Genomic DNA, 27,138 nt, shown 5'->3' with positions numbered 1-27,138 from the left:
TCGCATGTACCTCGCATAGCGTAGACCCATTCGGAGTTACAGTAAATTGCACGACATCAATTGAGAATACCATCAGCTCGCACTGGTAACTGGAAGGATGGAACAAACAATCCTGGATTCATTGAGGAGCACATAAATGCCTCAAGAAATGAATCTGACTTTCGTAATAGCACGTTTTACAACCAACTATTTTGCCATTGCATTCAAGGCACTTTAGCCGATCCAAAAAGCCACAATGCAGTCGTAAGACTGCTGACACCTGCAATGCAGGGCATGCTGAGGGCATGCTGAGGGATTATTCGGTGATTCGTGTTGAGTTTTCGAATCCAGATTTGTATTCAATTCAATGGGCGGATAGTATCTTCTCATGCTAGTATTGTTTTGAGCCGTTCTGTCTTTGAAATCTTGTCAGTGCAAGTTCGGCGAGATGGATGGTCTCTAAGGCTCGGAGATTATTACGAAGGACAGATACTTGGGTAGACTCAAGCATGGATTCTCTCTATGAATCCTTAATAGACGATTCGTTATCTTATGGCCAGGTTGTTGTTACGCCGAGGAGAAAGGGGAATTCACTGTATTCGTACAGTGAATGTATTGATTCAGTGAAGATATCGAATCTGAAGAGCCGGAAGAGAGGGTCGAAAACACTCATAGACGATGAAGTCCTTGTTCAAACTCCCTTCCTCCTTTCCTGAGCTCTCTCAAGTCTATTGGCATTGTTGCAGGTTATACAGCTTTATATTTCTATCTTCCTGGTCTCCGTTTTGATGCTTAACACGGCACCAATCAAGACGGATGCTGGCTTGAGCATCAATGTCTGAACACTGTATATTATAGCCTCAACCACCAGTAATCAAGTCCAAATTCTAAGTCATCTTGTTCATTTCTCTAGAGGTATCAACTCAAAGCCGCAGTGATGTACAGTTGGCATAGAAAAGAACAAAAGTATACCAAAAAAAAGCCGAAATCAAGGACCCTCCCAACAGGCATCAATCAATCAATCAATCAATCCAACGACCGATTAATGCCCATTCTTCCCACCCTCCGTCCTCTCCAAATACTCCACCAAATCCTCAATAGTACACACCTTAATCCCCCACTGCTTACCAAACCGCAAACACCCATCACGCCTCATCATCCCATTATTCCCCCGAATCTCCGCAACACCCTCCACAACCTCCCCGCCCTCAACCAACTCCGCAATCACACCCACAGGCGCCTTACCGGCCAGCCGGCAGAAGTCGACCGCAGCCTCGGTGTGGCCCTTGCGTTCGCGCACGCCACCGGCTCGCGCCTGCAGCGGGATGATGTGGCCGGGCCGGCGGAAGGAGTCGATCCGCGCGGAGGGGGATGCGAGCGTGCGGCAGGTCAGCGCGCGGTCTTCGGCGGAGATTCCGGTTGTCACGGACTCGTCACTGGCGTCGATTGTGATGGTGTAGGCGGTGCCTTTGGGGTCGGCGTTTTCGGTGACCATTTGCGGGAGGGCAAGGCGGGTTGCGAGGGGTGGGGGGATGGGGGCGCAGATTAGGCCGCTGGGAGAGAGACGAGGATAGTTGTTAGCATGTTTGTTTCTCTGGCTTGGAAGCTGGTCCTGCAGCGGATATCTCCGAGCGGAGTGGTTTGCTTGCCGCGGATGTCGGCTGCGGGATAGATGGGGAACTCACCTTGTGTAGCGCACGAGGAATGCCATCTGTGCAGCGGTAATAGACTCGGCTGCAATTATAAGATCTCCTTCATTCTCACGGTCTTGTGAGTCGAGTACAATGATGAATTCGCCATTCTCTGGGGTGAGTCATCGTCAGTTACGGAAGTCATTGGGAAGTCTTGCAGATCTCGAGATCAGGCCAGAAACATTCTGATTATAGCCTGTAAGGTGTAAGAACTCACTAAAAGCAGCAATTGTATCTTCAATCGTGTCGAATTGCTGTGCAACCTCTGTTGTGGAAGGCATCTTGAAGGTGGTGGGAGGGGGTTGGGTAGCTGCCGTTATTTTTGCCCCTCAGTGCGCAATGGCGGGACTTTGAGGAAGGAAGAAGGGAAATTGAAGGAGATTGAGGGAATTGAAGACCTCGTAACAGACAGAATGCAAGGATGAGTATTTGCGACTTCACAAAATGAGGAAGAAAATTGGATTGTTCCAGAAAAGTTGCCTCTTGCTAGTGCCCCGTAATCGCTGACAGTGTATTAGAAATGCCCGTGATGCCGGATTCCGCGCGCGGGGAGCCGGGCGGTGAGTGGGTGCCGAGGATATGGTTCGGCGCTTTCCAGTTGCGGTGTCAGGTGGTCGGAGAACGTGGAACGAATTTAGGCATACTACCTGATTTAGGTATGACTAGAGAGTTTAATCCGGGGTTTTAGGTATGGGATGAGACATTAGGTGAGACAATAATAGTGCCATTGATATCAAAACGTAGAGTAATGCGAGGCACGATATACGTTCCGCTTAAATTCCGAATGAAAAAAATTGTCACGTCTAAGTAGCCGCACGAATATAACAGTCATGCGATGAGATGCCAAGGTTGGATAGTTTAAAAAAGAGAAATGGTCACACGATGTGACCAAAGGGAAGTATCGTCACAAATTGGGCGAGAAAGATCGAGATCAACTCATGCCATCCGTGCCCATCCATCGGACTTCATCCGCCTGTCGCTCGAGTGCCCGACGCATCATGTCCTCGTATCTTTGCTCCTTCTCCCATTCGTCACGATGTTTCTGTCGCATGGCAGCGCGGGTCTCTTCGTCAACCTCGGCCTTCATAAACCACTCGTCCTCATCGTCTACCACAACACCATCGAGGTCCGCGGGTATAGAGAACTTGATACGACCGATGCGCTCTCCAGTCCATACTAGCAGCTCGTCGCCGGTCAAGTTCCCTCCTGTAGGTAGAATCTTGCGTGCCACTTCACTGCTATTGTTTTGCGGGTTTGAGTCCGGCCATAGTCCACGAGCATTGGACTCTTCGTTTGGCTGTCCCGGTATCGGTGTGTGACTGGATCGCGAGAATGGAATTTGGGGGTGGAAAGTGTTGATATTCCAGCGGCGGACTTCTGCTCGGCCATTGCGTTCAACCCATTTGATATTGCCCTCGGAGTCGGAGTAGACGAGGCGATTCCCATGAGACGCGACCGAGAGCAGTTTGGAACTGGCTGCACTTTGTCGATTCTTATAATGTGGTGTTAATTGCGACGTCATTTTAGACGGGTCGTCATTAAATCCTTGTGATGAAGACTCCAAGCTGTACAATTCTAGAGAACCTCGACCGTTGTATTCGCCACACGCGACGACAGTGTGAGACTGGGGGTATGTCGAGTCTGAAAAGACGGGAAATCGGGGTGCAGGAGCCGAGGCAAGGCCACATAACCGGCCTCCAGAGTGCACGGTGCTTTGCAGTCGGGGGAAGAACCGCCGATCATAGCAAAGGATACTGGGGAATCGGCCCGCAAGAAGGATGGAGTTCACATGAGGTGCGGGAGGGTGTAGGATGGAGAGTGGCCCGGGCTGGAAGAGAGGGGCATAATTCTCCCTAGCTGTAGGATCAGGACTGCGGATGCGTGTTGGAGGCTGCCCATTTGCTTGTAGTTGTAGTAATGGCGAGTCTGGATGAGCAAAGATATCCAACTCGGGTACCAAAGGCGCCATGTTCTTCTCGCACCGTAGGCTGATAGCTTCCTCTTCTTCTGTTGCGGATAGCCGGGCATCATGAATCTGCAAACTAAGTGTTGTCGCTAGTGTCAGTGGCACAGAGTAATCGGTCTCTTGCGAGAGAGCAAAGATCGACCAAGGGTATCGCTGCTGCGAGACAATTTTAAGTGTCTCCAAGTCAACCTCGTTCAAGACATTGCCCACAGCAAGGTAGGCTCTTCGCCGAAATGAGTCTACAGAGACACCCTCCCCAAGATTGATGAATTCCAACGCAGACTTGGAAGGCGAAAGCTCCCTGCGTCCAGAACGATTGGTCATGAGAACACCTGGCTCACTCATCCCGAGTATTTTGCCTTTGGATGACTGAGAGTCGACGCGGTGGGAATGATTGAGATCCCAAATGCAGACCGTGCCATCGTCAAGAGGAGCCACGATTTTGTTCTCTCTCGCAGAGCTCCAATCTTTCAACAAGCCCATGCCCTTGATTTCAAATGGCTGTTTCCTCCGGCCTTGGCCATTGGATCGCATAGGCTGCTGCACCCATGATAATGACATCGGTCCATGCCGAGCAATATATTCCGAATACCAATCCACATGTTCTCCCTCCGCCGAAGAGTCCCAATCTGCGGCCGCCCGCGCAATGTCTGAAGGCCTTCGTTCTTCATCTAGTTCCCCGTTTCCCGACGGCGGAGCCGGAGGTTGGATAAGATCACGCAATGAATTTTGTCCTAGCGTGCTCAACGGCGTGGTCGAATTTGAGAGAAGACTCTCCGAGGTCCGGCCTGCCGGACGATTGGATTGTAGGGCCGCCCATGACTGCTCATAGCAGTGCAATTTCCAAAGGTTATTGTCGCGGGCGAGATCAAAAAATTGCTTGCAAACCAGTTGCAGCTTCACCTTCTCACGGGGGTGAGAACTATAGTATTGAGACAGTTATCAGCGCTGGTGTTCTTTTGTTTCTTTGTGGAGGAGTAGACCAAGTGGTGCGGGGAACACGCGGGAGGGGAGGAGGGGTTTGCGACGGCTCTTACAGTCGATGATTTTGGCGAGGATTTCTACCGGCAACTTGTCCATGAGGGAGGCGGAGATGGCTGCTGCATCGGGGGCAGGTGGAAGAGGAGGAGGACGAGGATCAAGGGTCTCAAGGGTGAGCATGCAATGTTGCGACTTGAGAAAAGTTCCAGAGCCTTCCTCGATCTGACGATCTGCACTGATTTCGTCACGTGTCTCAGGGCAGCAAAGTAGATCGTTGTTTACTTTGGATACGTTCTCGCTGATGAGCTATTCAATTCAATTGTGATCTCTAGCGACTAAGTACTATAAAAGAAAGACTAAGCCTCTCTAGTAACGGATTCTGGCGCGTGGGGTTCGATCTAGAATTAGGATGTCCGGGGCCAATTTACTTGAATCAACCCCACCGTAACATGTGTTCCGACAGGTAAGATGATCGAGACTTAAGCTATTTGAGAACCATGTGAAATGTTTATACATTATGCTATATAGAGAGTATGGAGCAGCAGGTCATGGTGAAGTAAAGTTTAGGATACTCCACAGCAGAACGCCGGCTCAACCTAAGCTGTTCCCACCCTATCATAAGTCGTAGATTCAAGCCAACATAAGCGGAGAAAAGAAGAACAAGATAAAGCACGCGCATTTCTATTCATCCGGCTTGAAAACAGCATCCTGACAGAGAACAGCCACTTTTTTGAAGAACCGACGCCACTCCAAGGGATCACCCTTGATTTTGACAAACTCGACTTCGAAGAGGCCCTCGGAGACACACTCAATAAGGACCTTGCCCTGGAGTGAACACATTCTACCATCTTTGGCAATCACCCGAATCATGGCAGAAGTGTCTCCAGAGCTCACGGCAGGGACCGAGGGGACAGGGACCCCAAGTCGGTGAAGAGCTTCGCAGATCAATGGGACTAACAACTTCAACTCCCATGCAGAATAGAAGCGCGTCAGCGAGCGAGGTGGGATGATATCTTGGAACACCTTGGCATTCTGAGTTCGACTCAAAGGTACAGAAGGCTTCTGAGAGAATTGTGACATGGACGGCTCATCTTCCAGATGGGACGAGATCTCCATTTGCTGGGATGAAAATGGCTTATCAGCAGGCTGTGTGGAGTAGTACTCTCCAGCTAGGTGCGGCGTATGCCAGTCCATCACCATGTTGCCACCCGCCATCTCAGGCTGGGTGGAAGACATGCCTTCAGATAAATTGACCTCCTGATCATGCATATCCACATCCATGGGGTCACTTCGGCTGGCGCCGGGCCTCTTCTGGGAGAGAGGATCTTGACTGAAGTCGATATGTAGCGATTCAAACATTGACGTGGCAAGATTGATAGGATCCTTCAATTTCGTGCCATCGGATGAAAGGTATTTGTTGGATCGTGTATACCAGGGGTGTCTTCTCACATCTTCTAGCGAGAAGCGGCCCTTGGGGTCGACAGTCAACATACCGCGGAGTAGGGATAATGTGGCAGGGGGCAGCTTCTGCCACAGCTCGTCGGTGGGTCGTGCATTTGTCGTGAGATATTCGTGAAATTCGTAACTATCATCTGTGGGACTGTCCCACGGCGTATTACCGGCGAGAAGGACAAAGAGGACAATACCACAGGACCAAATATCGACCAAATCCGGATGGTACCCTGATCCTTTGTTCTGGCCCCGGGTACTGCATGTGATGACCTCGGGAGCAATATATGGTGGACTACCACAGAACGTGGTTGAGAGTTTCCTTGTCCCCTTGTACTCGAACAGCGCTGCCAGACCAAAGTCCGCTATTTTCAGGTTTCCATCACTAGTCAAGAGCATGTTCTCCGGCTTGATGTCACGATGTCCTACACCCTTGGAGTGCATGAAGCTCACAGCACTAATCAGTTGCGAGAAGTAGACATGAGCGATATCCTCTCCCACGCCCTCGTCTGCCTCGATCTTGTCGAACAGATCCCCACCCTCGGCCAATTCCATCGCAATCCATCGCCAAATCTCATCCTCGCCGGTCTGGTAAAAGCTGATGATGTTGTTGTGGCCTGTGACATGTCGGTGCACTGTAACTTCTAATGAGAGTTGCCTGGCGCTGATCTTGCCATGGCGCGCGGCATAGTCCTTGTGGATGTACTTGACTGCGAAAATGGGATTATCCGCATCGAGGGGAGCGGCTTTTTTAATACTGCAAAGTTCGCATTGCGTTAGTATATTTCTTCCCAAAGTACTCATAGACTTGTAACTCACCAAGCATACGCGCCCTGGCCGATTGTTTTGGAGACGATACGGAATGGCACGTCGATTGGCAGTGGAGCCAGCTGGGAGTGCTGCATCGTGAGGCCGGCGAGGAAGGAAGGTACTCGAGTGGTGTCAGGTATGGACTAAGATTAGGATGATAAGCGCTACGAGTGGAAAGAGTCCATTGTGTAATTCGAAACGAGCGATGGCGATGGGCGTTGGATGGTGGGAGGTGGGCGAGTCAGATGCGCGGAGGCCGCAAGGGCCAAAAGTGCGCCAGCCAGACGCGGGACGAGACGCGGGCCACTTTATCCCTTTTGGGTAGTGTGTTGACAGTCATCATAGCATAAGAGAAGAGACGATACATAAATAGGTAGATTTTAGATAGGAAGTAGAGTATATATTTGATCATAAAGTATGGTTTAGCTTTATTGAGTAGTACTATATATTCTATTCCATGCCTGGAATATATGAATCTCTATACTGCAGTAGTTCCTGTGACCCGCATGTTCCCCTCTCCTTCGATCGCACTAATAGTCCAATTCTCCGCGCTTCGGTCTGTGCTTGTGACTGTCGGGTGATCTATTTATAATTTAGATCCTACTTTCCACAATAATATACACCATGATATATTCTATCATAAAACATACTCTTGTAATTTGTCAACCCTCAATTTTATTCTCAGGTGGTCTCAACTTGTGATAACAGACTCTCGCCCGTTCGCAGCACTAAGCGGGGGCCATTTCTGCGTTGCCGGGGGGGCGAGTAAACAAACTCCCAACCAGAAAACCAAAAGAACCACTCTGGCGCTTAGCGCCTCTTTTTCTCTTCCTCTTTTCTTTGTCTCCTCCTTCATAATCATCATTCCATTGTCACTTTCTCCCCGTATACTCTTAATACTACCCCCACACTTCTATCCTTCCCCCTCATATTTCCACCTCCATCTCTCCTCGTCGCTTTTGGTCGTGGTGGGTCCACTGTTGTTCGGATCCGTCGTCATTCCAGACAGCAACCCTCGTGCTACAGTTACTCGCATTCCACGGACGGCCCGGGAACCTGCAGCCTTCCAGATCACTTCTTTGTTAAAGACTCTTGCTCTTTGAAGACCACTCACTATGGACTACAACATGGAGGACACTCAAAACTCGGCACCCGAGACCCGGGAAGCTACCAAGCTGAGTGGCGCTGGACAGCGCGGTGACACGCAGAGCGTCACCAAGCGGTTCGTGGTTCCCACGTCCAAGACAACTTGACTAGGAATTTTGGCGGAAGTACTGACGTGTCTCATTTCGATCGTATAGCCTGCAAGCTGAGCTGATGCAGCTCATGATGGCGCCCTCGCCTGGTATCTCTGCCTTCCCCGACGCCGATGGCAACCTTCTTTCCTGGACGGGGACTATCACCGGCCCCACGGAGACGCCCTATGAAGGATTGACGCTGAAGCTCTCCTTTGCTTTCCCTAACAACTACCCTTACTCTCCGCCCACCGTCCTCTTCAAGACCCCCATCTACCACCCCAATGTCGACTTCTCTGGCCGAATCTGCCTGGATATTCTGAAGGACAAGTGGAGCGCTGTGTACAACGTCCAGAGTGTGCTTCTGAGCTTGCAAAGTCTCCTGGGCGAGCCCAACAAGTAAGATATCATTACCCGGATCTGCAAAGTCGTCCATTCGCGAGGCTTCAATCACTAACAAGAGATAATAGCGCGAGCCCACTGAACGCTCAGGCTGCCGAGCTCTGGGACTCGGATCAAGAAGAGTTCAAGAAGCACGTCCTGGCCCGTCACCGCGATATCGACGACGAGTAAACCCTCCCCCCCTTTGCATGGTTTAGGATTCCACAATGGCGTCGGTTGGTCACGCGGATGCTTCTTCAACCCGATCATATCTTTTCGGGCAGGCATCCGGCGTGGTGCACATGCATAATGGCCTGTTATCAGCAGGCTAGGAGTTATTGGTTCTCGTTTTTTATGGTACCTTATCTGGTTCGGTTTTATTTTACGGCAAGCATTCAAGTACCGGCGCGTGTTGTCTTGTGTTTTGCTCCTGAGAGTTTTTTTTCCTCTTTGTACTTTCCCTCGTGGGTTCCTGTAATGAAGTAATCCATCATCGATGGCTCTCATACTTTATTGGCCTTCCGAGTACCCATCAAAGAGTGAGATCTAATACCGGACATGCATGTCCCAGACGACTACAATTGATGCTCAAGCTAAGATTGCGAAGAACGTTCCATGGCTGTGCATGGAAACTCTCATAATATGAACTCAAAAGTGAAAGCTACCATCATGTGATACACATCAAATACAACCACACCTCCACCCAATCAAGTCGTACTGAAATACTGCTTCTCATCCGTAATAAGCAGACCCGCAATCGTCGCACTAGTAAAAGTACTAATCGCACCCGTGAGCATCGCACTAACAGCCACACGGGACACATCGCCACTACGACCGGGCGAGATCTGAGACAAGACACCGATCTGGTTACCCAGGGAGCCGATGTTGGCGAAGCCGCAGAGCGCGTAGGTGGCGATCAAGCGTGAGCGGTCGGAGAGGTGAGAGTATGCTTCTTGGTTTTGGAGGGCGTTGTAGGCGACGAATTCGTTCTATCGATTTCAATGTTAGTAAGTGAAGAAGCAAACCAGAGATGTGGTTTTTGTGTTTTGGAGGGCGTGTGAACATACCGAGACCAATTTCAGACCAATTAGCTGGCCCACCTTCAGCAGATCGCCGTTCCGCGATACACCCAGCAGGAAGGCAACCGGGTAACAGAGGTAACCGAGAATAAGCTCGAGGGTCAACTCGGGATTGTTGATACTTAAGTAATGACCCCACCAAGTGAGAAGGCCATTAATAAGACCAATCAACGAGATAATACACAGCAAAGTCGAACCAATCATAGCCGCAATCTTCAGACCAAGCCAAGCTCCATTTGCAAAAGCGTGCAGAGCATTAGCAGCGCGGTGTTCCTCATTATCAGGAATAACGACCCGCCCAGCCGTCAGACTCTCTTCTTCCTCGGGCCAACGCAACTTCGAGCACGCCAATGAGGCAGGGATACTCATCACACACGAAGATACCAACGCCTGCGGGTTCACGCCCATTGTGATATAAGCGATCAATACACTACCGGCGATAGTCGCGAAACCAGAGCACATGACCTGGTGCAGTTCGGCCATGGTCAGATGCGCGATGAACGGTCTGATCAGCATTGCCGACTCGCCCTGTCCAATGAAGGGCGAAGCAGCGGCGACGACGGCCTCGGCGCCAGAGACGCGCATGCACCAGAAGAAGAAGACGGCGAATTTGGCGATGAACCATTGCAGGATGTTTGTGTAGTAGAGCAACTGCACGACGGACACGAAGAAGATGATAGCCGGGATAACACCGACCAAGAACCAATTTGCCGGCTGCAGTGGCGTTTTCATATTGTAAAAGTCATCGGCAGTGAGGAATTTAACTCCATCAGCAGCGAAGCCAAGCAATTCACGAGCGAGCAGGGAAATAAAGTTGAAAATGTCATAACCAGCACCGGACCGAAGCACGAATAGCGCAATGATAAATTGCACCAACATCCCCACGATAACCGTGTGCCAGACGATCTTGCTGCGGTTCCGCGAGGTCAAATACAAGACGAAGATGAAGACGATCAAGCCGAAGAGACTAACGGCGCGGTTTGCGCGGGTGTTATCTGCTGATTCAGGCGAGGCGAATGATCCAATAAGGATTACGCCGACGCAAACGACGGCTCCGAGGGGAGTGCGGAGTTTCTCGGGGATGGCGTTCACGATTGGCGTGGCGGTTTTGTTCCAGAGGAAATACATTGGTCGGGTTATGATGCTGATTGGGACGTAGAAGAATATCAGGCGTAGGGTGATGGCTAGGTAGAGCAGGAATGGGACTACCCAACCCAGGTCATGCCGATGCTTAATGAGACCGGTGATCCACCAGCTAGAAAGAGACGGTATAAGTTTCTCTGCAGGTTACGCGCGATATCTTTTGGATATCGATCAATGGAGCTTTGTTGAATTGATTCACTTACCCGGTAAACAAAATCCAGATCGCAGCGTGGAAAGCACGTCTCCAATGCTTCAGCGCACGCCGGTGCCATGGCCGTGGGGCGGGATTGGTCTCGCCTGTCTCCTCGTCTTTCGATCCCTGGCTGTGGCTGCCATGATCAAGGGGGCTGGGTTCAGGAACAATGCCCTTTTCGAAGACCGTGTCTTTGGAAAAGACCACTTCATCCTCGCGGCCTTGCTCGGCAAAGGCAGTGTGGTGATGATGTTCATGGTGATGCTGGTGCTCAGCCTGAAGTGCCGGATCCTGATGCAGTGCGGCCTGATGCTCAGTCGTGTCTACCGAGACATTGTTGGCCTCGGATTGTTTCTCGGCCATGGTGTCGACAATGGGAAGTTGAAGTCTCCCTTATAACGCCGCGTGGTGATCGAGTCTTGTTGAATATACTCGGGAATGCACGACGTTACGCGGTCCTCTCTTTATGCACAGCAGCTAAGATCTGCAACAATCGCAAAATGCACTAAAAAGCAAAGAGAACAAATCTGCCGTACAACCTCACGGGCTAGGAGTCAATTTATCAACCCTGGCTATCGGTTGTCCAGGATAGAATCAGGTTATCAGAAGGCCGAGAGAAATTTCATTGTGGCTGGTCTTGGTGCTCGCATTCCAGTCGTACCATTGGGGCGGGGGCGAGTCTTCGTTTATCAACGGCATTGACATTAGCACAGTATTCCCGAATGAATTTTTTTTTTCTTTTTCATTTCTTTTTGTGCGGGGAAACACCCTAATGCGAGATAAGTGAAGCCAGTGGGTAAGGGAGTGGGTAATCCCTCGGGCCATATCCCAAGAAGGGTGGCTAGCCGGATTTCCATTTCTTGCGTGGTTTATCACTGGTGAACAAACTTTTTGAACCTGCCCTTGTTAGCAGGAGAAAAACGGGCTCGCCGTCGGGCCACCCGTCTTACAACCCCCGGTTACTGGGGAGAGGGGGATCCGCATGTAACCCTTTTGCGCATTGAGCTGCTATGCGGGCAAGTAATAGCGCTTTGCTGACACTAGTCGCCGCTATCTTAGCGACCGAGCACAGAGCACACTTGTTGACTTTTGCTGGTACTGCTATCTTGCTACTGGTTGAGGGATGTGGTTGGTTGGAGGGTCGATCCATGAGCTGGGAGAGGTGGAAACTCCTCAACGGCAAGTGGAGAAACGGAGAGGCGCCGGTGGTGGTTTTTGGGTTTTTTGAGTTTGGTGGTTCAGGAGATCGTGTGCCCCTACGAGATATTTTTGTATCTTGTCTTTTCTAGAATCACACAAAGTCTGGGGAAATAGTCGTGTGGGACAATTCTACGATCTCCAGAATCAAAGATGTACAGTTGATGGTGACTATGTGTGGAGTACAGTATACTTGAACAGGCAAGCCCATGTCCAACTCGCAGACGATCCTTTTTACACTCTGCTCAACTTGCCTCTCACTGGCCAACTAATCCCTTGGCTCCACCTCTTGTCCCCCTTGGCAAGCTGGCAGTCTCAGAGGTTCAAAGGAAAGTCGAAAAATTTCTTGGATAGGCGTTCCAGCCAAGTCTTTCAATCTTCCAGGGTGATATTTTCTCAAACTCTCAAGTCTTGGCTCTTTGCTTTTATACTACCCTGGCTTGATATGCGATCCCTGTTGACCAACAGCAATAGGCGATCTCCGCCACCCCGGTCGGTCGATCTTGGCGTTACAATTGGCGTAGTCAAGTGCTTATGGGGCGGTTCGGGGTTGGTGTCACGGGACGAGGATAAGTTATCTCAAACCGACAGTCTTGCACGTGCTTGCGGGTGAGTAGTGAGGACTCACCAGTTGACAGATAACATATCATCCTGTCTATCGGTGTAGAGGTGGTTGTTTTTCCCTTGGCAAATGTGGTTAATGGGATTGGGCATTCTGACGAGGTGAGATTCACCGTAATCTGAGGAAAGAAAATTCTTGTAGAATCCAAGTCTGAGAGTATAGGCTCTGGGGTAATCCTGAATAGAAAAAAAGAGGAAATATGGCACAATTCGTATATAAGCTTTCTTGAGTCTACTCTGTATGCGCTGCAACCTGCGCGCGTTTAGCATCGGGTGGCAGGGCGATCGATGGCCGGAAGCGGTATGCGGAGAACCGGGGCGTTTGCCCCTCGCGGGCCAAACTTGCCAGTCCCTTGGGATGAGCTCGGCCAACACTCTCGGTTCAACCACGAGACCACAATCTATACTCTCGAGCTGGCCAATTTATCAAAACCAGCGCAATGGAAAGTGATAACGCCGACTGGGAGCTGGAGGAGGGTCTTCCTCAGTTCGAAGAACCGTTCATCCAACAGTACTTGAAGGGTCGTGATGCGCTTATCGCTGAGGAACAGAAGAGGCGCCATGGTGAGATACTCGTGAAGCGATAGATTCGCGAGGTGTGAACGACTTTATATTCTTCTCTATATTCTAACTACTTGATAGATGCCACTTATCGCAAGTCTCTATCCCCCATCGCCGCCCGGGCCTGCAAAATCGTCTCGCAGATTCGGGCCCGCGAGCAGAGTGAGGTGTGGACAACCGGCTTGGATCCGACTATTGCCCACGAGGCTGATGAGATCCTCTACCCCGGAGTGATGTTCCACCATGCAAAGGGCCGCATGGAAAAGACCAATCTGTGGAAGATTGTTGAGAAGATGCCCAAGGGATCGCTCTTACATGCCCACATGGATGCCATGTTCGATATCGACTTCCTGATCGACCAGGCCTTTTCTACGCCGGGCATTCATATCTTGGCACCAAATCCCCTTGTCTCGTCTCAGGACTTTGAGAAGGGGCCTGTCTTCTTCCAATTCTCAACTCAGTCAACGGCAGAGAGCGAGAAGAAGCCGAGTATTTGGGCGGAAGGTTACGAGGCATCCTCATTGATCCCAATCAAGACCGCTGCCTCGTCGTTCCCCAATGGTGGTGAGGCTGGTTTCCGCGAGTGGCTTCGCAGCCGTTGTATGCTCATGCCCGAACACTCATACCACCATCATCACGGCGTCGATGCTATCTGGGCTATCTTCACTACAACCTTCCCTGTCATCAACTCGATCCTAATGTACGAGCCAATTTTCCGAGCGTGTTTCCGCCGCATGCTGGGTCAACTAGCTGACGATGGTATTCGGTATGTGGAATTCCGTATTGCATTCGTCTTCGCCTGGAGGAAAGAGGGCAAGGATCAACCGGAAGACAGCTATGATGATTGGTGTCGTACCGTTGAAGAAGAGGTCGAGCAGTTCAAACAGACGGAGCAAGGAAAGTCATTCTACGAAGCGCGCATCATCTGGACCACAATTCGGCGGTTCGGCAACAAGGAAATCGTCGACACGATGAAGGAGTGCATTGAGACTAAGCACGCTTTTCCCGATCTCATCTGTGGCTTTGATTTGGTCGGACAGGAGGACCTGGGAAGACCCCTCAAGGATCTTGTACCAGTGTTGTTCTGGTTCCGCAAACGCTGTGCCGAGGAAGGAGTCGACATTCCGTTCTTCTTCCACGCTGGTGAATGTCTTGGCGATGGTGACGAGACAGACCACAATCTCTTCGACGCCATTTTGCTGGGAACCCGACGAATCGGCCACGGCTTCTCGCTCTACAAACACCCGCTCCTGATCGACTTGGTCAAGGAGAAGAAGATTATGGTCGAATGCTGCCCTATTTCAAACGAGATCCTCCGTCTCGCAAGCTCCATCAAGACCCACCCCTTACCCGCGTTATTGTCCCGCGGCGTGGCCGTCTCACTGTGCAACGATGATCCCGCCATCCTCGGCCACGGGAAGAACGGGTTGACGCATGACTTCTGGCAGGTCCTTCAGGGTCTGCAGAACATCGACTTGGCCGGTCTGGCTATGATGGTCCAGAATTCGATCCGGTGGAGCTGCTATGAGGATCAGTCATCCGGTGAATGGAAGCACGATGTTGAACAGGGTATCTTGGGTGAAGGATTGAAGGCGGCTCGTCTGCGAGAATGGCATACTGAGTTCGAGAAGTTTTGCGAATGGGTGGTTTTGGAGTTTGCGGAGTTTGATGAGGAGGATTAGAGGTGAATCGGTGATCAGCGTGCAAGTGTGGGATATCGCGTGGGCGGGACGTAATAGAATGTACAGGATTTGAAAGCCTGGGAAATAAGCGGTGTAAATTTCAACAATCTCTGCAAAAATAAAAGTCAGTTAGCAATGACATGGAGATACCTCTTCTCAAAACTGCGTCGTGATTGAGTTAAATGGTGCAGCCGACAAAAGTGGAGAATCAACAACGTTCGGTCCTAAGGGGAAGAGGGCCCGCCTGACTTGGGCCGATCCGATCACTTATCAGCTTGCCTTTATCAGGTGCCCACCACGATACTCCGCACGTCATCGTCAACCCACAACCCTCCCCTTTCACCCACTCTCTTTGCTTCTCGCCGCCGGAGCCAGCGTGATATTCCTTCGTTATTGCATCTAGGATGATGGCTGTGCTTCGATGAATCTTGTTTCTGCTTGACTGGGCCTCGTGGCGGCTGTTTGAAGATGGCGTACTTTCTGCCCTCGTTCTTCCAGAAGCGCCTGTTGAAGTATGCCCTTTCGCGCCTGGGCATCGTGGATACGGAGGCTCTGGATCCTGATAATCTGGGCATTCGCTGGGGTCAGCGGAGTACGGTGGAACTGCGTGATGTTGGCCTCAAGCTAGAGGTGAGTCTAGCGGGGACCCCGCCAGGCGTGGCGGTCGATCTGTTGCTTCTGTTCGAGCTTTCAAAAGAGAATATTAATAGCTGAACTCTGATTTTATAGAAGCTAGCGACCCTTCTCAACCTCCCGCCGACATGTAAACTCCTCAGTGCCCGCGTTCGTTTCCTTCGGATCACCGTTCCGGCCGACATCTACAGCAGCGGTATCATCTGTGAAGCCTCCGGTATCAACGTGCATATCCAGCTATTATCAGACGAGCCAGCCCATTGCAAGCACGGGGGCACAAAATCACAGCCTCTGTCGGGGCATGGCTCCGAGGAGGGACAACTCCTACCGACCGCTACCAACCTGGCCGAATCATTCCTCGAAGCCGAACCGACAGAGGAAAAGGAGGAGCTGCAGGCAGCAATATCGTCACAGTCTCATATACTACAGAAGAGTTCATCTTTTACGGATGAGGAGGATGAGGAACTTGGACTGGGAAATGAGACAATGTCCCTCCCGAGCTTCGTTGCGGGGTTCCTCAAAGGGGTGGCGGATCGATTACAGTTGAAGATAACGGATATCACTGTGCGGCTTGATATGGAGTTGAAGCAGGATGGTCCTTCTAAACGACATCCTGAGGATAAGCCGGATATCGTGGCGGGATTGTTCACGGTGGGCGAGATCGATGTTCATGGCGCCTCGGACTTTACTGCGGGCGCCGACGAGCCCTTGCCAATGCGCGAGGGCAAGCGGCTGATTTCACTCGCTGATATTAACTTCGGGCTTGTGTCCGATCCTGCCGTGTTCTTGAACTATGCCCGTTTCACCGTGCCTGCATCTCCAACGACTACGATGCAGTCGAAGGAGAGTCAATCCTCCAGCCGAGCGTTTTCGCCACCACCGCCGTTGGAATCGTCTGATTCAGATATTGGCCTGGCTATGACCAGATCAACGATCTTTGAACCATCTCTTGGACTTGGCTTCGGAAGTGCCATAGATCCCGGTCTGGATGAATCGACTATCTCCCACGACACAATTTCCCATGATGGCCGATTCTCAGATGCAGAGTCGGACACAGAGCATAGGCACGACAGATATCCCGACGATTCCCAAATCCTCGCGGATGATGATGACCCGTTCCACGATAATCCTGGGTATTTGGATTCAGTCATTGATACCCAGTTTGATGATTTTGATGATGAACCGCTGGCTGTGCACAGTCAGACGCGGGAAATAGCAGAGAGCGGTGACAGTTCGTATCACCTCGGTCTAGCATTCCGTTCTAACCCGGGACTCGCGGAGTCTACTGATTTAGGGCACTCTGGGATAGCCTCACAAACAGACAGTTTCCGTGGGCCCCATACGTATAGCTCGCATGAGGAAAGCCAAAGCGCATTTGGATTTGGATCCGATCTTGCGCCGCAATCCCCGGAGCGTAATGCTGAAGAGGATATTTCCACCTCTCGACAAAGCTTCCCACGCTCTCCCCAACACGAGTCTGCCCCACCATCCGAGGCTGGCAGTGCATCGACTGAAGGGGGTGCTCATCTGATGGAGTCCAAGTACTTCTCTCATGATGAGGCCCAAAGCTTGTATATGAGTGCTATGAGCCAGGGCACTGGTGAGAGCTTCATCCCAAACATGCCAGGTGCATGGGACTCATTTCACCCTGGTGAAAAAGCAGGGAGCCCTACGGAAGACCGCAAAATGGGGACTGCTCCCATTGATGATACCCACATAAGCAAGGAGGAGCAAGGTGAACTTTCGGCATCCACTCCAAAGTTGAACGCTCCATCGGACTCTTACTTTGGCGAGCAACCAGAAGAGAGTCAAACTCAGTCCCAATCTGCAGCCACCGACAGGGCTTCTACGCCCTCATCGCCCGTATTGCACAAGCCGAGGGAAATAGGGAAGCCTATATTCAACGTTGATAAGATCCTGATCTGGTTGCCATCGTCTTCGGATGAGGCAGAATCAGATGCTGCCGTGCCCAAAATGCTTGCGGAGCGCACAGAGAGTGACCCCAAGGATCTTCTGTCTAGCATACGCGAGCCCGCCGCCGAGGAAAGCATGTTTGCCTCAAAGTCTCCTCGGTCACCAAAGATGTTGAGTGGAAAGAATCATACAGACCACCAACACGGGCACATCGACAGCCAGGGTCTGGCGATAGAAATATTCGCGGTCTCCCTTCACTTTGATATAGCCACGGGCTGGCTTCTAGTCAAGGCAGGCCAAAGATTGGGTCAAATTTTCAGCGGGGATGAAAAGGCCCCATCTCGAAAACAGAATATGCCAGACCAGCCTACTCAGCAAAAGCCTACTCGGCAAACAGCTCTCAAGCTCGATGTGCACAAAATCTCTGTCAAGTTCATAGAGCATGTAGCGGGACATTCCTACCCTCTGGATAATGCGGGCACGCCGCCACCACCGCCGTTCACTTCTTTGGAAGACATTGTTCTCCAACTTACTGCTTCCGGCCTGGCAGTTCAACTGGCGGCAAATGAAAAGCGCATGAGCCTCCATCTTGATATCTCGAAATTCGCGTTTGGCATTGCTTCCGATAATCTCATCTCATTTAACGAATCCTTGAAAATGCGTGAATCTACTCGAGACATCAACACGCCTTCTCAAGGTGATATCTCTCTTTCGTTAGTGAAATCGGCAGAGTCTGCCAAGGTTGAGGTTACCACCCTCCCTCTCCATATCAATCTCAATACCCAGCATCTAGAAGAGGTTCTCGGATGGATGGGTGGCTTGAGCACCATCCTAGAGCTGGGAAGCTCCATGTCCTCTACATCAACAATGAGAGGGGCTCAGAAACCGCCAAATAAGCGCGCACGAGGTGTGCACTTTGAGACTCCAGCTCCCGCTGCCCACAAAGATCCACAGGCCTCTGTTCCCTGGAAAGTTAATGCTCGGCTGGGGGGCGTCGTGCTTGATGTCACTGGCGAAACACATTATCTCAGCCTCAGCACAACTGCAGTCAAAATTGTTAGTCGATTCGAGGGCATTGGTGTCCAGATTGACAAGGCAAGACTCAGCGGACCGCACCCACTTGACGACATGTCTGATGCACCTGCAAAGGTCACTCTGGCCAACATCAGAGTTGAATTCTTGTTCTCGCCAAAGGAAGTGGACCTTGATCGACTTTTGACCTTGATCACGCCGTCCAAGGACAAATACGATGACGACGATGATATAATGCTTGATACTTTGCTTCGCCAGCGAAGGCAAGGATCGGTTCTTCGTGTCACGGTAGCAGGAATGAAGACCGTTATTTCCAGCACTGCTGGCTTGGCTCCCCCTGGCGTCCCTTGGATCCGAGCTAGGCCGCCTGTCCACCGTGACGAAGTACTTGCCCGAAGACGATCGTCCTGGAATCCTTATTTTGACACTTGTCCGAGAATTCGAAACTCAAGTGCATGTTGGCGGAGATGTTGGCGATATCAATGTACATCTCACTAACGTCGAGGTTGCATGGATCAGCATGCCTTCTCTTACTGCTACGCAAATCGGCTCGCTGGTCGTCACCCGGAACCACAAGGAAGAGTTAGTCGGCGAGGCCTTGCTGTCAAGTAAAGAGAAAAGTCCGATTGCGCCGCGTCCGCCTGTTCTCATGGCACGTTTCATCCCCGATGAGATGGATCCCACCTTCAAGATCAAATTGCATCATTTGCGTGTCGAGTATACGATTCCATCTGTCATGGCGTTCTTGGGATTAGGCCAGAATACAACTGGTGGAGAGTTGGCGGGCGAGATGGCGAACTCCATTGCTAACCTTGCGGAACACTCTGATCAAATTGCTGGGGCGTCAGCTTTCTCTCCGTCCAGATCCGAGGCCTCGGGTGCATCCAGCAAGCCAACAAAGTTGGCTGTTGTGTTTCAGGACTGCGTGCTTGGTCTGAACCCGCGCAATTCTCCAGCCAAGGGACTGGTGGTTCTTACCAACTCTAAATTTAGCGGCACTCTCCATGGTGATGAATCATCGGAAGCCACCCTGGACATCAGAAAAGCATCGATCATGATCATTGACAACGAGGCGAATGCAGGAAGTGCTGATAACCTCCGCCAACGCACTTCGGCCGTCACGCAGAGTGACCAGGTTCAAGAATATATTGCGCAGGGATACGTCCCCGTCTCGTCGATATCTACTGCAACCGCTGTGGTCAAAATGATGCGTCTGGCTGAGGACGGTGCCAAGTCATTAGATGTCGAGTTGAAAAATCGTCTCCTAATTTTGGAGACTTGTGCCGATTCCACTCAAACGCTCATCAGCATTCTGAACGGCCTTCAACCTCCCACGCCTCCAAGTGTCACGGTCAAGTACCGTACCGAGGTCACCCCGATCCAGGATATGCTTGCCTCTTTCTCTGGAAATGCTTTCGATGCTGATCCTTCTTTCTCTTCTGGCGAGAAGACTGATCCAGCACTTGATCTTGGAGGCATCCCGGAAGAGGAAGAACTGGCCAATGACGAACTTGAATATGTCAGCGATTTCTACCCCAAGCAGCAGGATTCATCTATTGGTGACGCGAACATCGAATCAACATCTATGGGTGGGAACAACGAACTTTTCGACAGCTTCCATTCTCAATACCATGTCTCGTCCAGTCTCACTGAGCTTGACTTCCGCGAGGACCACTTCGCTAAGCAGTCTGCTGTTGGGGGTACTGCGCATCGCTGGGATTCTACAGAGAACACCTACGGTCTGTCAAACGACAACAAGCTCCAGAAAAGCCCTCTTCGCGTAAGAGTGCGGGATGTACATGTAATCTGGAACTTGTTCGATGGCTACGACTGGCAGCGAACTCGGGACACAATTTCCAAGGCAGTCGAAGACGTTGAAATCAAGGCCACCGAGCGACGGGCCCGAACATCTCGTATGTCTCCCGCAGCCGAAGATGAAGAGGAATCTGTGATTGGTGATTTCCTCTTCAATTCGATCTATATTGGCATTCCTGCGAATAAAGACCCCCGCGAGCTCCACCGGGAAATCAATCGCGACATCAATGACCTTACAAGTGAGACTGGAAGCTATGCCACATCTACCACCGTCACTGGTGCGACCGCGCGACAGGGCCGATCAGTCTCAGGACGTGAGAAGAAGAGACTTCGCTTGCATCGCAGCAAACATCACAAGATGACATTCGAACTGTCCGGTATTTGCGCGGACCTGGTTGTTTTCCCGCCGGGCTCAGAAGAGACGCAGAGCTCTTTAGATGTACGAGTGAAAGATTTGGAGATCTACGACCACGTGCCTACTTCTACTTGGAAGAAGTTCGCGACTTATCTGCACGAGGCTGGGGAGCGGGAGAGCGGGACGAGCATGGTTCATTTGGAGATTTTGACTGTAAAGCCTATTCCGGAACTTGCAGCATCTGAAATTGTTCTCAAGGTGCGTGAACTGCAAAAATCTTCTTTTTGGGAGATTCAACTAATGTCCTTTTTAGGCTACCGTTCTACCGCTTCGACTTCACGTCGATCAAGATGCTCTTGACTTTATGAGTCGCTTCTTCGAGTTCCGCGACGAATCTATGGAGGCTTCTGCTGCCCCTGGAGATGTCCCGTTCCTGCAGCGCGTCGAGGTCAATGCTATCCAGGTCAAATTGGACTTCAAGCCGAAGCGAGTCGACTACGCTGGACTCCGATCCGGCCGCACGACCGAGTTCATGAATTTCTTCGTCCTGGATGGGTCTGACATGGTCCTCCGACATGTCATCATCTACGGAGTGTCCGGATTCGACCGACTGGGAAACACCCTCAATGACATCTGGATGCCGGATGTCAAGGCCAACCAGCTTCCAGGCGTCCTTGCTGGTCTCGCGCCCATCCGATCTTTGGTCAACGTGGGTGGTGGTGTACGACAACTGTTTGTCGTCCCGATGCGCGAGTACAAGAAAGATGGTCGCATCGTGCGCAGCATCCAGAAGGGCGCAGCTGCCTTTGCCAAAACGACATCCAACGAGCTCGTCAAGCTAGGTGCGAAATTGGCCATTGGCACACAAACCGTCTTGCAAGGCGCGGAGGACTTGTTGACCTCTCCGAATGCCGCATCCGCTGCTTCCGACGAAGACCGCGTTGATGAGGAAGAAGCGAAGAAAATCTCTCTGTATGCCGATCAGCCGATTGGAGTTGTCCAGGGTCTGCGGGGCGCCTTCAGCGGTCTCGAACGCGATCTGCTCCTGGCGCGTGATGCGATCGTCGCGGTCCCTGGTGAGGTTGTGGAGAGTGGTAGTGCAAAGGATGCGGCCAAAGCAGTCTTGAGGCGCGCACCGACGGTCATTCTCCGACCTGCCATTGGTGTTTCCAAGGCCGTTGGACAGACATTGCTTGGTGCTGGAAATACGCTGGACCCGAGCAACCGGCGCAAGATGGAAGATGTAAGTGGACGATTTATTTTCATTTGTTCGTTTCAGGTACACGTACAGACGGCTGACTTGATCCCAGAAATATAAACGTCACTAGATAAGCTTCGCTTTGATTCGGAGCTAATCACCGAGGTGAACACAAGCCCTTTTGTGTGGCTACTTTTTCTTTGTGTTCAAATATTTCTCTTTCCCTTTTCGGAATTATGCTATTTTCTGTGTGTTCATGAGCCCGTAGATACTACAATTCCTTCTGCTATTTTTTTTTCATATTGCGTTCTGCGTTCTGCGAGCTACTTGCTTTCCTTGCCAATGATACCACCCCTTGCCGAGACATGACGGATGACGACTGCATGTAAAAATTGCTACTATTGCGAAACGCATGAATCTGGGAGTCCTTGTCCTTGACCGATCTGGTTTGTCTACTTGATTTTGATTTTTGCCTGATTTAATTTGAGATGAACTTTGCTCGGTCGCATGAATTTGCTGTTCTGTTTGTGATTACGTCTGTGATTAGCTAGTCGGATATTGTCCGAGCGTATATTAGATTGGAATTCCATTCTCGTTTCAGCGAATTGCCAACGCATTCAGGGTCTCTGGCTGGGCAGGAGGTGAAACTTGGGCACTAAACTTAACCATAACCGTAGTGGTGGGTGTATTGGGTGGGAAAGCGAGGAGGCTAATGGCATTCTCACATCATAAACATATCATCCTATAGTAATTCATATCGCAGCACTCTCATAGGCTCAAGTTTGAAAGTCAAATAGATGTGCTTCTGGGGCTGAAAGAGGCACGCGACTGGGTTGCCTGAGGTGGCAGTGGCAGTGGCAGTTGGATGAGATCAGATCGGCTTGTCTAACCATCTCCACCACCACCACATGAACTACCTCCACCAGGTACCAACGGCCAAACAAGAAAAATGTTCCGATCAAATTTTGATGAGTCCTTTGCTTCCCCCTCGCTCTGTCTAACCCCTTTGATGCACTCATGAATCATGCAATCGCCAGGTACGAGGTCAACCCTTCGGACAGACCGAGGTGAACCATGGATGACCTCGCAAGAACAAAAAGTATCCCACGAGGAATCCCCAAAGAGAAAGTGCCGGAAAACTTACTCGATGCCATCCCGAATTGTTCCTTTGATGAACTTCTCCCCTCAGATTTTGAAGTTGAGAACTTCAGGGACAATACCGTGGGTCTTTGTCTCCGCCATGCATCATCCACTTGGCCGAGGCTGACGATTCTTTCTTACGATCTCCTACTACGCGTCGAGTCTTTTCTCTCTACAGTATGAGAATTTGACTCTTTGGGTCGTCCCTTTTTGGGGGGCGCATTATTGCCACCTGGCGGCCCTTCTCGGATCAACTGGCAACCAACGAACGCTCACAGGTCCAATGTTGACTCTTTGGTATCTAATAATTTCTTGCTTGGTTTCTGCCCAACAAGGTCATCGCCTTCGCCTTTCAGCCCTGGGCGACCATCTTCATACCCACAGGCTCGTTCTGCGCACCGAGTGGTCCATTACGAATCACAACGGTGGATCGGGGTTCATGTCAAAAGCGCGCCTAAGGCGGGTGATTGGCCGGGGGTGGGACGGGAGGGTGTGCGACTAACAGACGCTAAGATCATGAACAACTCACCAGAACAAACGATCAAGAGATCAGGAGAGGGGAGATGATTCGATTCCCACCGAGCGGGTCTTTTTTTATCTGCATGTCATTCTTCTGGAGTTGCGATGCATCCACTCTGCCGGGTTTGCGATCATTTCACCAAACGATCACTGGTTAATTGGTCAATGGAGGAGGGACTCGGATTGGACGCCTCTGGGGCACAGGGACAGACCCTCCACACACCATCAGAAGAAGAAAGATGCAGTGATGCACAACAACTCACACCTGGTCAGACCGACTTTTCACCCTTTTTTCTTCGCCGGAAATGGACAGTGTGACGTCGTCTACTCTACATAATTCTACATAATCCCATTATATCACCCAGTGATGTGCCCAGGACCACCGGCCGAACCAACGGTTCGTTGCTTCCGCGACCCAGCGTTCCTGGAGACCAGCCAGGTTCCAGACCACGTCGTCTTTTCCATGTGGAGAAGTGGATATCCAGCAAGAAAGAGATGAAAAAGACGAGTCCAGGCACCTCCGTTCGGCTCCGATCCCAGACTGACAGACATTGACATTCGTTGAGCCGCCTCTTCTTTCTTTTACTTATAATTCTTATTATCGCACTTGATCCCTCAGTCAGCTTCGTAGTATCCTGTTCCTAGGTTTTTGTTATCGTACCTTGCATTTGACGGTGTACTGGGTAAGTCGACGGTTTCATTGTCCCTTGCAGTATTTCCCCGCTCTGACGAATCAGATGTATAGCGGTCGTGCTGGATTGATCTCCCGATCTACGTCTGCAATCGATATGTCAACCCGCTAAAAAGCATTTGGACACGAACACCCTCTTTTTACCAAAAGCCGTGAAGAACTGCTCCCCAAACGCAACCTTTCAAAGGGAAACAGAATCAAGACAAGGTTATTTCCAGATGTATGAAAATCCGAACTACCGCGACCCATTCGCGGCGTGGCACAACAGCGAGCTGCCGGACGGCTCACTATGCACCAAGTGTCTGGAGCTTCATGGCTTTCATGCACCATGCACGCCTCTTAAGCCCCTTCCTGCAGATGCGGTGTCACTTCCCCCTCGGTCGATCAAGTCTGGGATCACGGGGGCCCTCTCTCTCCATGACTATCGCAAGTATTTGTCGCAGTCCGCAGAGTGCGTGGGCGATCCCGTCGATCGCTCTGAGAAGACTCTCAAGCGCAAGACGGCAACCTCCAATTTAATTCGACCAGCACCGCTCACCATCACCTCGCTTTCTTCTTGTGCGATCTCGGTATCCTCTGCGGCGTCAAGCACTCCGCCACTGTCGCCGTCGTATTCTCATAGCATCATCTCGTATCAGAGTGAGCAGGAGCCCGAGGTTTCAGAGGCATCAACTGGTACGGTTACAGCCACTTGCCCGATTTGTATAGTAGTTTAATGAAAAAGAGACAAGCACTGACCTCTCTGCAGTTATCCTTCCACCATCCCAGGGCCCACGAGTGCATCTTGTTTCGGAAAGGTTTACACGCCCTAGACCGAACCGGAAGCGATTGGTGAGTGCCCTGAAACCACTGATAAACATCCGATTTCCCCTGCACCGACTGACTTATTCCTTTTCTTTCCTTCTTTTCTAGAATACCTTCCGCGAGAAGCTTCAGAGGGACGCACAGGCTCGGGATCAGGCTCAACGGCAATCGCCTCCTTCCCGTCCTCAAGCATCCACTCCGATGCTGGCCACTACGCAGGCCGTTGCCACCATCTCGCACGGTGGTGCCTCCTTTGAGATCTTGAACCCGAGAAAATCCCTTGATGTGGCTCGGATTGTCTCCTTTATTGAGGATGTCGATGACTGCTCGATCTTGTCTTTCGACCCCCGCCATGACTCGATAGTCTCGTCCAACCCGTATTCGGTGGATGAGAGCTTTGATAGAGATTCCCTGTCGCAGTTCACCGACGCTTCTTTACCCTCACATTACTCTTCCCCTTCTTTATGTACTACTTCTCCATCCATGGGATGCTCCACACCTAAACGGCAAACCGCCGATATCCCCTCGTCGTCACCTGGAGTGCACGACCGAGTCCGCTCACTGTCCGATTACTCACTCCGCAAACACAACTACTGGACACCCGCCCGCCAGCAAGATATCACCAGCTCCCCAACAGAAATGCACAAGATGCAACAAGACCGAATCACCGACCTCCCCTCCCAACGCACGGTGTCGACCACCTCACGCTCACCACAAGACCCCGACTCTGAACCCGACCTCCTCCCATCAGACCCGCAATCCCCCACCTCCGCACCAACCTTCCTCTCCGAAGAAAGCGACATCGGCGAGCCAGGCTCACCCGTCTACGCAAACGGCGAATGGGCCCAAGTCGACGAGCGCGACCGAGGAATCTTCCTCAATATCCAACCCATCCAACCCCATTCCACAATGGCCATACTAGCCGGATACTCAGAGCCTCCTTCACCGTATGACACCTACTACGCAAATACCATGTCAACACCGTTACCTTCAACGCCATCTTACACCCAGCACTACGATCCTTATGACCCTGTTTACTTTGATCCACATGTTCAATCTGTCCTGGCGGCCGCGAATGCGGATACGATGGGTTTGCGTGGGAACTCGGGGCGTGCCCTGGATGATCTGCAGCGCAGATTTAGCAGTTCTGTTTCCCTTGGTCTTGGTGGAGCGGGGTCTGGATCGGGGTCCGGGGCTGGTGATGGGTTTGGGCTTGTGCATAAGGTGGATAGAGAGAGGAAGGGGTCTTTCTCGCAGAGGAAGAAGTTGAGGAAGTTTTTTAGTTGGAGGTCTGGGCATTGATGATCATGATTTTATGATGGATTGGGATTGGGATTGGGATTGGGATTGGGGTTGGTGGAGTATGGGCCTTTGGTCCTTCTTTTGGTGACTTTTTCTTTCTCTTCTTCTTCTTCTTCTTCTTCTTCTTCTTCTTCTTCTTCTTCTTCTTCTTCTTCTTCTTCTTCTTCTTCTTCTTCTTCTTCTTCTATCTTGTCTTTTATACCATGTATATCTTTTTATTCTCGGGTCTGGGACTCTGACCACGTGATATCACTAGATGATATGAGGTCTATCAAATTTTACCTTTTTCTTTCAATCAACACTCTCAATGTTCTTTTGTAATTTGCTCTGTAGTAGGTCAGTTGGTATATTCGATGGCTTTTTGAATATGAACATGCTCTTACTGCTCTTCTACCCTACACGGATCGTGAAGTATTTGAAGAGAAGAAATCAAATGATCCATTTGTGTATTACTTATTAGCTATCGTCATCTAGGTGACATTAAAACTGCCGCGGCCCGCCTCGGGAAGTGATCGGCTCTCGGAGCACATAGTGAGTTAGTCTCTTCGCTGCCCTGAGCAGCTCCCTGAGCAACCGGATCGCTCGACGGCGCACTAAGGCATCTGCTCCGCCAAGGCTTTTTGAAGAAGGTAACGGGCAGAAATCAGCGCTCCCGTAAGCGGTCAGGCCCAGGCTTTCTCACATGATACCGATTGGCTGAAAAACGGAAATGGGAGCATTGGTGGAGCACTTACAGGTTTGATATCCGTTAAGGGAAGGAGTATGTA

The 27,138-nt window shown here is 51.0% G+C and overlaps 8 protein-coding genes across 8 annotated transcripts; 4 read left to right on the top strand and 4 right to left on the bottom strand.

Moving 5' to 3' along the window:
• Positions 1-835: 835 nt before the first annotated feature.
• On the bottom strand, positions 836-2,167 carry N7473_002019 (3,4-dihydroxy-2-butanone-4-phosphate synthase RIB3). The gene is made up of 3 exons (XM_057147959.1): positions 1,888-2,167; positions 1,665-1,782; positions 836-1,532 (listed from the first exon to the last, which is right to left on the bottom strand). Exons 1-3 carry the CDS (start codon positions 1,949-1,951, stop codon positions 1,022-1,024), a joined length of 693 nt encoding a protein of 230 aa, XP_057011613.1. The 5' UTR covers positions 1,952-2,167; the 3' UTR covers positions 836-1,021.
• A 242-nt stretch (positions 2,168-2,409) lies between these two features.
• On the bottom strand, positions 2,410-4,797 carry N7473_002018 (uncharacterized protein; the record flags this gene model as incomplete). Its single annotated transcript, XM_057147958.1, has 2 exons — positions 2,410-4,558; positions 4,637-4,797. The coding sequence occupies 2 exons, from the start codon at positions 4,795-4,797 to the stop codon at positions 2,602-2,604; spliced, it is 2,118 nt and encodes a 705-aa protein (XP_057011612.1). The 3' UTR covers positions 2,410-2,601.
• A 501-nt stretch (positions 4,798-5,298) lies between these two features.
• Positions 5,299-6,971, bottom strand: N7473_002017 (uncharacterized protein; the record flags this gene model as incomplete). The annotated part of the gene is made up of 2 exons (XM_057147957.1): positions 5,299-6,823; positions 6,886-6,971. 2 exons carry the CDS (start codon positions 6,969-6,971, stop codon positions 5,299-5,301), a joined length of 1,611 nt encoding a protein of 536 aa, XP_057011611.1.
• A 1,020-nt stretch (positions 6,972-7,991) lies between these two features.
• Positions 7,992-8,684, top strand: N7473_002016 (putative ubiquitin conjugating enzyme (UbcK); the record flags this gene model as incomplete). The annotated part of the gene is made up of 3 exons (XM_057147956.1): positions 7,992-8,098; positions 8,178-8,510; positions 8,582-8,684. The coding sequence occupies 3 exons, from the start codon at positions 7,992-7,994 to the stop codon at positions 8,682-8,684; spliced, it is 543 nt and encodes a 180-aa protein (XP_057011610.1).
• A 515-nt stretch (positions 8,685-9,199) lies between these two features.
• On the bottom strand, positions 9,200-11,270 carry N7473_002015 (NupC/NupG family nucleoside CNT transporter; the record flags this gene model as incomplete). Its single annotated transcript, XM_057147955.1, has 3 exons — positions 9,200-9,481; positions 9,560-10,826; positions 10,918-11,270. The coding sequence occupies 3 exons, from the start codon at positions 11,268-11,270 to the stop codon at positions 9,200-9,202; spliced, it is 1,902 nt and encodes a 633-aa protein (XP_057011609.1).
• A 1,811-nt stretch (positions 11,271-13,081) lies between these two features.
• N7473_002014 (putative CECR1 family adenosine deaminase) lies at positions 13,082-15,130 on the top strand. The gene is made up of 2 exons (XM_057147954.1): positions 13,082-13,289; positions 13,368-15,130. The coding sequence occupies exons 1-2, from the start codon at positions 13,166-13,168 to the stop codon at positions 14,966-14,968; spliced, it is 1,725 nt and encodes a 574-aa protein (XP_057011608.1). The 5' UTR covers positions 13,082-13,165; the 3' UTR covers positions 14,969-15,130.
• A 306-nt stretch (positions 15,131-15,436) lies between these two features.
• atg2 (uncharacterized protein) lies at positions 15,437-22,425 on the top strand (the record flags this gene model as incomplete). The annotated part of the gene is made up of 5 exons (XM_057147953.1): positions 15,437-15,598; positions 15,698-18,827; positions 18,865-20,975; positions 21,031-21,960; positions 22,028-22,425. 5 exons carry the CDS (start codon positions 15,437-15,439, stop codon positions 22,043-22,045), a joined length of 6,351 nt encoding a protein of 2,116 aa, XP_057011607.1. The 3' UTR covers positions 22,046-22,425.
• Positions 22,426-24,483: 2,058 nt separating this feature from the next.
• Positions 24,484-26,371, top strand: N7473_002012 (oxidoreductase, short-chain dehydrogenase/reductase family; the record flags this gene model as incomplete). Its single annotated transcript, XM_057147952.1, has 3 exons — positions 24,484-24,940; positions 25,014-25,096; positions 25,178-26,371. 3 exons carry the CDS (start codon positions 24,484-24,486, stop codon positions 26,369-26,371), a joined length of 1,734 nt encoding a protein of 577 aa, XP_057011606.1.
• Positions 26,372-27,138: the final 767 nt, after the last annotated feature.

Source organism: Penicillium subrubescens, assembly GCF_028828155.1.
Source record: "Penicillium subrubescens strain IBT 31985 chromosome Unknown utg000002l_segment0_segment0, whole genome shotgun sequence".
Taxonomy (NCBI): Eukaryota; Fungi; Ascomycota; class Eurotiomycetes; order Eurotiales; family Aspergillaceae; genus Penicillium; species Penicillium subrubescens.
This window is presented reverse-complemented; position numbering and strand designations above follow the sequence as displayed.

Coding starts and splice junctions, on each gene's coding strand:
- N7473_002019 (XM_057147959.1), bottom strand. CDS start 1,951: ATGCCTTCCACAACAGAGGTTGCACAGCAATTCGACACGATTGAAGAT. Junction 1,783..1,887: donor AGATACAATTGCTGCTTTTA/GTGAGTTCTTAC, acceptor GACTCACCCCAG/AGAATGGCGAATTCATCATT. Junction 1,533..1,664: donor TTCCTCGTGCGCTACACAAG/GTGAGTTCCCCA, acceptor TCTCTCTCCCAG/CGGCCTAATCTGCGCCCCCA.
- N7473_002014 (XM_057147954.1), top strand. CDS start 13,166: ATGGAAAGTGATAACGCCGACTGGGAGCTGGAGGAGGGTCTTCCTCAG. Junction 13,290..13,367: donor GGAACAGAAGAGGCGCCATG/GTGAGATACTCG, acceptor ACTACTTGATAG/ATGCCACTTATCGCAAGTCT.